At 40.3% G+C, this 9120-nt stretch overlaps 1 protein-coding gene across 6 annotated transcripts; it reads right to left on the reverse strand.

The window, feature by feature from the left end:
- Window positions 1-6: 6 nt before the first annotated feature.
- Window positions 7-8368, reverse strand: LOC138630318 (equilibrative nucleoside transporter 1-like). 6 transcript variants are annotated; one of them, XM_069714572.1, is made up of 13 exons: window positions 7926-8368; window positions 7126-7240; window positions 6451-6532; window positions 6018-6190; window positions 3826-4023; window positions 3603-3781; window positions 3027-3124; window positions 2423-2504; window positions 2098-2174; window positions 1533-1641; window positions 1354-1439; window positions 980-1179; window positions 7-619 (listed from the first exon to the last, which is right to left on the reverse strand). In XM_069714572.1, the coding sequence occupies exons 2-13, from the start codon at window positions 7149-7151 to the stop codon at window positions 508-510; spliced, it is 1422 nt and encodes a 473-aa protein (XP_069570673.1). In that variant the 5' UTR covers window positions 7152-7240; window positions 7926-8368; the 3' UTR covers window positions 7-507. The 6 variants fall into 6 exon arrangements, with proteins under 6 accessions (XP_069570673.1, XP_069570674.1, XP_069570675.1 ...); XM_069714573.1 differs by lacking the exon at window positions 7926-8368 and having other exon boundaries at window positions 3603-3801; window positions 3906-4023; window positions 7126-7246; XM_069714574.1 differs by lacking the exon at window positions 7926-8368 and having other exon boundaries at window positions 3603-3737; window positions 3884-4023; window positions 7126-7246.
- Between the last annotated feature and the right edge of the window lie 752 nt (window positions 8369-9120).

The following is a 9120-nucleotide window of genomic DNA, read 5'->3' on the forward strand; positions in this document are numbered from 1 at the left end:
TAGCTGTCACTCTTTATTCCAAAAGGTTCGTCTGAAATGTTGATTCAGTGATGGTTCAACAGTCAGCTGTTACATCATCCACTAACCTCAAATAAGAACTCCGTAGTGAAATGTTTTCCACTCAGATCAGTAACAGAGTCATTAACCCTCAGCTTCCCAGTGAATCCAGGTGAGCAGGTGAGTCCCAGTTAGACCGGTCTGAACAGGTGAGTCCCAGTTAGACCGGTCTGAACAGGTGAGTCCCAGTAAGACCGGTCTGAACAGGTGAGTCCCAGTTAGACCGGTCTGAACAGGTGAGTCCCAGTAAGACCGGTCTGAACAGATGAGTCCCAGTTAGACCGGTCTGAACAGGTGAGTCCCAGTAAGACCGGTCTGAACAGATGAGTCCCAGTTAGACCGGTCTGAACAGGTGAGTCCCAGTTAGACCGGTCTGAACAGGTGAGTCCCAGTTAGACCGGTCTGAACAGGTGAGTCCCAGTTAGACCAGTCTGAACAGGTGAGTCCCAGTTAGACCAGAGCTCTGAAGATGAAAGATATAGCAGCTCCTAAAGCCAAACCCAGAGACAGAAAGAAAGCCATGATGGATCCGGCCGTCTCAGCTTCATGAGGAAGAACATTCCTGTTGAACAACAAGAGAAATTTATTACTGAATATTTAATGTTTATTTAAGAAAAGTATTTATCATCATATGTTTCACATGAAATTCATATTTTAGAATTTAGCAATGAAGAAATGTATTGATGAGGAAGTTCAGTGAAAAGCAGCTGAAAGAGGAGGAAGAAAAGAACAGACCTGATTAAAATCAAACAACTGTGATTGTTTTACTTTAGCGTTTGCACAACGACCAATGTAAACACTGATGAAGAGGAACATCACATGTGATGTTCAGTGATTATCTGTCATGTTGTGGTGAGTTGTCTTGAGTTGTGTTGATTTGTGAGTTGTGTTGAGTTGTGGTGAGTTGTGGTCAGTCTCTTACTTCGGTCCGTAGCACATGCACAGACTTGCCAGGTATCCGTTACTGAAGGCGAAGAGGATCATAAAGACGATGAAGAAGCCGTCGTGATGGAAAAAGATCGGCAGGTGAAGACGAGGCTGAACGTTACACAACATGAAGAGAGGGACGAAGACCACGCGACACACGATGGACACAGGAAGTATCGCACTGTCTTTGCCCGGCTGTAACACAAACAATAACGGATTAATTTATTTATTGATACATTTATAACGAACCTCAAACAGAGTTAGGCTGAATGAGGCGGGTGGAGACAGAGGAAGACATCCTGGGGTCACTGTGCTGCATTAAAAAGAACCTGTCGGATGATTATTGTTCGGTTTTGATATCAAACTCACCCACATGCAGAAAGCCGTTAGGCTCCGCCCACCCCAGTCACAAAGGTTGAAGAGCAGGAAACAGCTGACCGGGATGAAGTACAGTTCTGCAAATACAACACATAAAGATCTGAATATTTGTGTTGAACTTAATCAGCTGACGGATATGAGACACCACAGAAGAAGAAGTGTCCACTGACCCCAGGAGCCTCCGTCAGCGAGGGTCGACTTGGTGTCGGCCGTGATGGCGGGAAACGTGCCGATGGTCACGGTGAAGGTGAAACACACCAGCAGAGCCAAGAGCCAGATCTGAGGGTCAAAGGTCACAAACCGGGAGGGTCAAAGGAATTGATTTGTAATCAATTATTATTAATTCATATTTGAACTATATATTGATTTCTTGTTAAATTATTTTTGATTGGTTTATTGATTTATTATTAATTTGCTATGGATTCATTACTGATTTGTTGATTGATATATCATTGATTAATTATTTATTTGTGGATTTATTCATTGATTTATCAATCATTTATTCATTTATTTATTGTTAAATTATTATTGATTTATTCATTGATTTGATGATTTGATTTGTCATAAATGTATTCCTCTCCCTGTGATTGATTTGATAATGATCTTCTTCACTGTATTTCTCATTAATGATTGATTTCTGTGCAGATTTCTTTCTTGAACATATTATGATTATTTTGATGGAAAAAGTTTCAGTGTCTCTGAAAATATAAAAATGTTTTAGTTTCAGTGTTTGACCTTCTTAAAGATTCTCATCATGGAGACGTTCTGTTGTTTCGGCTGCTCGGCTGCTGCGTCTGCTGCGTCTGTACTCTCTGGAGAACAATAAGAACAATAGCAACAATAATAATGCGATTTCAGACTGAAGTCGTCCGACATCTTCAATAAAAGAGAAACAAAACAAGATTTGACTGCAGACAGAAACTCTGTTACAGAAAAGGTTATCCATTATTTATCAAACAGTTATTGGTGACATCATCAGCTCAGAATCAACATCCAAACTAAACCGTTGAACTTTTAGAGGTCTGTCCAGTTAATAAGTGTAGATGTGTTTGTTTAGTACCTCCGTTCATGAGGCTGATGGAGTTCGGCTCCTCGTTTGATCTCTGTCTCCTGTTTTTCTCCTGATAAAACTGGAAAAACTCCTGAAAAAACAAACATGAATTTTTCTCCACACGGATCATTAATACAATAAAATCTATCAAATGTGTCATCTGATTGGACGATAGAGAAACAATACAAACTGTTAAAAGGACAAAATGTGTTCATGTTTGGTTCCCAGTTCTGGTTCAGTAGGCAGACCCTCTCTCTACTGTCAACATTCACAGTTCCTGTTTGATGAAGTTTATAGTTGGAGCTGCTTAGGTGACCCTGAACCATCCAGGTCTGCTGCTGTCGGCCCACGGTCACTTCCTGTATCGTCCCTTCCTGTTTACTATCTGACATTTTACCTAGAAGTCTGATTTCAACTGATGGAACGTGAACTAGACTTTCTGCTGTACGTGATGAAACCGGATGACATAAATAAAACAGACTAAGACAGAACGTGTGTGTGTGTGTGTGTGTGTGTGTGTGTGTGTGTGTGTGTGTGTGTGTGTGTGTGTGTGTGTGTGTGTGTGTGTGTGTGTGTGTGTGTGTGTGTGTGTGTGTGTGTGTTTGTGAGTTACCATTTTAGGCAGCAGGATGTAGGAGAGGGCAGACAGAAAAATAACAGCACAGGCTGTGATGAAATAACCGAATGCTGCATCCCGCAGTTCAGAACCACCTACAGAAAACAAGGAAGGAAGGAAGGAAGGAAGGAAGGAAGGAAGGAAGGAAGGAAGGAAGGAAGGAAGGAAGGAAGGAAGGAAGGAAGGAAGGAAGGAAGAAAGGAAGGAAGGAAGGAAGGAAGGAAAGAAGGAAGAGGAAGAGGAAGCGGAAGAGGAAGAGAAGAGGAAGAGAAGAGGAAGAGAAGAGGAAGAGAGAATATTTTGTTTATAATTTTAGAAACATCACTTTTACATCAACAATACAGGAAAGACATGATTAATCTCCACAGAAACTTAATCAGAGGACATACTGATGATTAACTGATGAGTAATTGATGAGTAACTGATGATTAATTAATGATTAATTGATGATTAACTGATGAACAATTCATGAGTAATTAACAATTAATTGATGAGTATCTGATTCACTAATGATTAATTGATGATTAATTGATGAGGTATTAATGAGGGATAAATAATAATAATTGATCTGACTTGTGATGGCGCAGATCATAGCAAAGGCAGCGAAGGATCCAGCGAGTCCCTGACCGCTCATGATGGGAGTCGTATATGAAGCCGGCAGCAAACCGGCCATCCCAAACAGACTGCCCTGCAGTATTGCTCCAAAGGCTGTCAACAAACAAACAAACAAACAGATAAATAAACAGACTGCCCTGCAGCACTGCTCCAAAGGCTGTCAACAAACAAACAAACAAACAAACAAACAAACAAACAGCTAAAGGTCATCAATAAGACAGATAAACAAACAGACTCACAGTTGATGATGACGATCTTCACCATGGTAACAGAGAAGAAGGGCAGGGGCTCCATGGGAATTTTGACAATGATGGCGGTGACGATGAAGACGAACATGATGACGAGCAGACTGCCCATCACACGCACACGCTGAGGAACCCTGACAGAGCAAGAAGAAGAAGCTCAAGAATCAGATGAGAGCTCTGGTAGCTACATCCTCCAACCAATCACACAGACTGGGACAAGTGTCCTGTCAGAGAAACAGACATTTATTTATTCATTTATCTAATGTATATTTGTGAAGGGACAAGTATGTAGCACAAACAATGCGACACACCACAGCACTTGTAGCTAATTTGCAATGCCAAGGTGGGCCTTTAAAATACAGAAAATCAACGACTCACAACACATTCACAGGAGACAAATCATATATACACTCAACAGCAGGTATACACAATCAAAACACAAAAGTTAAAGAGAAATACAGACAGATTATAGGACAAATCAATATTAAAACGCACCATAAAAAGGAGCACCAGATCATTCATGACTACATGACTGCTCCCTCTTTAAAAACTGTTTCAGCTGGAGTTTGAAATGATCTGAATCAGGATCCCGTTTGAGTTCGGTTGGCAGAGAGTTCCACATGGTGATCTCCCGCAAGGATGTTTGTCCAAACCAAGATTTACGTAAAGGCACCTTGCAATTTCCTCCACGCGTTACAGACCCTGAAACTCTGAGTGGACCCACCAGGTCAGCTGGGGAGCCTTATTATTTATGCATATATCGAAGAGTTTAAGATTAGAAAGTTGGATAAAATGATCAAAACTTAACAAATCTGATTTCTTAAGAATATAACAATGATGTGATCTTATTGGTTTCCTGTCCAAGATTTTGATAGCTCGATTGTAAATCACCATAACAGGTTTGGTTACTGTAGATGCTGCTTGTAACCAAGAGGTGACACAATAACACAAATGTGAAAAGATCATATGCAACTTTTTGCAGCATGAAATGGTAGACAGTCTCTGATAAGTCTAAATGTATGCAAGATCTCACTTACCATTGTAATGTGATATTTGACCTCTGACACTTGTTCAATGCATTGTCCATTAATCTTTAAATTTCACAGACCTTTTTCAAAGAACAGCAAACTGACAGTTTTCTTAACATTGAGTGTAAGACATGAGTTTTCAAACCATGCTGGTATGGACTGTAAATTATATGACAGCTGTGTGGAAACTTGACAGAGGAGTTGTACCAGATACATATATAACTCTGTCATCTGCGTACATCTGAAAACCTGCTCCAATACCTGAATGTGGTAAGTAATTTGTAAACAAACTAAAGAGAAGTGGACCAAGAACGGAGCCTTGTGGAACTCCTGTTTTAGTCATTAAAAAATATGACGTTTCATGGTTAATGACAACATATTGTTGTCTGGAAAAGATAAGATCTAAACCAAGGTAAAGTTTTATCAGAGAAATTTAATTTAGAGAGTTTATGAATAAGAATATCATGATTTAATGTGTCAAATGCCTTTTTAAGATCCATAAAGACTGTCCTGATGACTTCGCCTTTATCAAATGATGATTTAAGCTGTTCTATTAGAAAGCAACTAGCAGTCTCTGTAGAGTAATGAGGTCAGAAGCCAAACCGTAAGGGATGTAGAAAATTCACTGATTCTACATACTTTGTTACTTGATGAGCTACAACTTTTTCCAGACCTCTAGAAAATACTAGACTATTAACTGGTGTATAGTTGCATACCTGGTCCACGGCTCCCGTCAGCTCCACGTCTACCATCACTGATGTCACTGAATGGTGAGGAGGTGGAACTTTTGTACTGTTTGATCTGTTTGTATCTGCTTGAAGCAGGTTAGCTCTGCAGCATCAGTTACCATGGCGATGTAGGAAGTGAATCAGCTTTGTAGTCCTGAAAACCCAGAGTTAAACCTGACGTTACCATGGTAACCACCAGACCCCTGAAGGTCATGGTGCTTCAAGTCAACTGACCCCTAAAAGGCTTCTCTGGAACCTCATCAAACACCACGAGAACCAAACTACATAACAGACCCAAAGCTTCCCACCCTCCAACCCAACCCTGACCCAAAGGAGGTCCTCTTCTTCGTTGGTGTCTGCTGGAGTACTTACAGAGAGAGCAGGAAGGAGTTGAGGCAGGTGCAGAGCAGCAAGGGGAGCATCGCGCACAGCGTCATTACGTTGTTGAATTTGGCCTCCAGAACACTGCGATGTTCTCCTGCTGCCTCCGTCTGATTGGCTGAAGAATCAACCAATGAGGAGTCCTTCAGACGGCTGGTGAAGTACTGCAGAAACAGGAAGACAGAGACAGGCGAAACATCTGAACGCAGCTCATTACGACTCTTTAATCACCCTGGTTAGGTAGGTAGGTAGGTATATACTTTATTAATCCCCGAGGGGAAATTTTGTTGTTGTTGTTACAGCTGCTGTTTGTTGTTTTGTTTGTTTTTAATCTGTTGACTCTCTTACAATTCCCTCTCTGTCAAAATAAAACCTTGCTCTCAACAGAAGATAGTGTGGGTGGAAACAGGAAGTGGTGTCATACCATGGTAGCAGTCATGAAAAAGTTCCATGGTAGCAGTGTTCCCAAGCCCAGCATGAAGAAGATCAGCCAAACGGCTGAGTACCTGCAGGAAGAGATTTTCAAAATAAAGTATAAGTATTTAGTTAAACTGTAATGCTTTCATTGTGAAACTTACACAGGAAGACCAAGAGGAGCTGACTGTGGTGTGTGTGTTGTATGGTGTGTATGTGTTTGTGTGTGTGCGTGTGGGTGGGTGTGTTACAGATAATTATTTTATCTCTGACCGGCAGCCGGTTGTTTATCTTCATGCTGTCAGTTTTCACTTCGTGTTCTTCAACACAGCGTTTCAGTCACGTAAGAAACATGATTCTTGTCATTTTAATTTAAATTATTTTACTTTTTATACAGATCATATTGTGTAAAAGATCCTTTAATCTATCTACACCTGTCTTTTTATGATATATTCATACAGTAAATCACATCATCCTGCAGTGATACATATTTATTATGTTTATTAACTTAATTAATTTACTCATTTTATTTTTATTAAAATGATTATTATATTGTTTATTAAAATTATTATAATGTTGATAATTATAATGCTTATCAGTTGTTATTATTATAATGATCATCATATCTCAAGAACTTTTCAATAAATGATAAGACTATGAAAAGATTATAAATGTTTTGACTCACTTGTCTCTTGGCGAGCTGACGGCCATTTTCTTCTGAAGAGCCAATCAATGGAGGAGTTGATCAACTGGTGGTCTGCAGGTCTGGTGTTGGTCTGGAGGACTGCAGGTCTGGAGGTCTGCAGGTCTGGTGTTGGTCTGGAGGACTGCAGGTCTGGTGTTGGTCTGGTGGTCTGCAGATCTGGTGTTGGTCTGGAGGACTGCAGGTCTGGTGGTCTGCAAGTCAAGAACAGGTCTGGAGGTCTCGGGGAGGAGCTGTGAGGATCAGCTGACACTGATAAGGAGCCCTGAGTGTTTCTGAGTCCTGATCATAAACTAAAGTCTCATCAGTTGTTTCTTTAATATTTCTGAACATGTCAACATTAAAATCACATTAAAGAATACAAAAGCTGTGATGTCACTGTGATGGAGCTTTTCAAAATAAAGCAGGTGGGACAGATTTTGACTACAGTGGTGTCTGCAGGCCCTGTTACCATGGCAACACCAGCTCTCATATATGATGCTAACCCAGCAGAACACGGGCCAAATCTGAGGACTGTCTGTAATAACAGTTTGTCACTCTGATGTCCGAGTGTCCCTGAACACACCGTGTGCTGACATCAGGGAGACACGTTTTTAATTCTAAAACTCATTTGAATGCCATTCAGAAACTGCTACTGAACTCAGAACTGATGAGATGAAACTGTTTGATTGGAGCTTCACACGACGATGAAACGAGCTCATGGAGAAAATTATAAATATGAATATATAAAAGATAAAGGTGTTCATCAAAGATACAGAAGAGTTCAATACAACAGCAGATACCTGCAGGACAACAGCAGCCTGATGTCCTCTGATGGTTTCAGATGTTCTGGAGGTTTGTCCTCAGTCTGTCCTCAGTCTGTCCTCCGTTTGTCCTCAGTCTGTCCTCCGTTTGTCCTCAGTCTGTCCTCAATCTGTCCTCTGTTTGTCGTCGGTCTGTCCTCAGTCTGTCTTCAATCTATCCTCAGTCTGGCCTCAGTCTGTCCTTTGGTCTGTCCTCAATCTGTCCTTGGTTTGTCCTCTGTTTGTCCTCTGTCTGTCCTCCGTTTTCTGTCTCGGGAGTCTCTTTTTTAAAATAATGTCTGTTAAAAGTTGTCTTCAGTTTGCTATGAAATCTTTCTTCCTGTTTTTTAAAATCCTCTTTATGTTTGCGAAGTCTTCTTCTTCCTCTCATTTGTCTCTCTTCTTTCTGCAGTATCAGCAGAATCAGTTCTTCAACCTGCAATGACTTCTGATCTTTTACTCATTATATGAGCCAGTTCAGTGGACTTTGTCTTGGTGTAAATGGTGACACTGTGATAGCAGAACAACAAGAAGAAAACGTTTCCTGAGTTACAACAACTGACATTCAAATGAAAAAAATAGCTTCACATGACAAAATAAAAACATTTGGTACAATCGAATTAATTTTCTCCTTTAAATTATTAAATGATTTCAAAGTGTTTTACACAATAAATGAGGAAAATCTGAAATAAATTAAAAACAGGAAGCAGCCTGTCACATGCAGATAAAAAAATAATAATGAGATTCAAACTCTTTATTTCTGTGCTCATTCATTCATGTTTAATTACAGAACTTTTAAATTCCGCTGTGAGTTTTAGTTTTAATAAAATGAGACTTTAAAGCAGCATATCAATAATTAATTAATCAGGGTTCGGTTTTTTGAATCACAATGACTCCCCCTGGTGGGTTAGGGTTACAGGCTGGGGAGGGTGAAAGAGGAGCCAAATTTTACAGGCATAGGGAGAGCCTAAGGACAATCACACACACCAACTTTCAGATCTCTGACACCTTTGCTCTGGAAGTTATTTAGAGCACATAACTTATTTTTTCTGGTTATCACCCCTAACCCTAGGTTGCCTGTAACCCTAACCTTAGTAAATCATAAGGGGGAAACAGAGGGAATGACAAACAGGGACAGGCGGGGATCCTGACATTTCCATATCGCAATCTCAGTGTGTACTGTAATATAGTGTAT

The sequence above is a fragment of the Brachyistius frenatus genome, unplaced genomic scaffold, assembly GCF_029030835.1.
Source record: "Brachyistius frenatus isolate BFR_SWC_R1_liver_20210118 unplaced genomic scaffold, ASM2903083v1 Contig_132, whole genome shotgun sequence".
NCBI lineage: Eukaryota > Metazoa > Chordata > Actinopteri > Embiotocidae > Brachyistius > Brachyistius frenatus.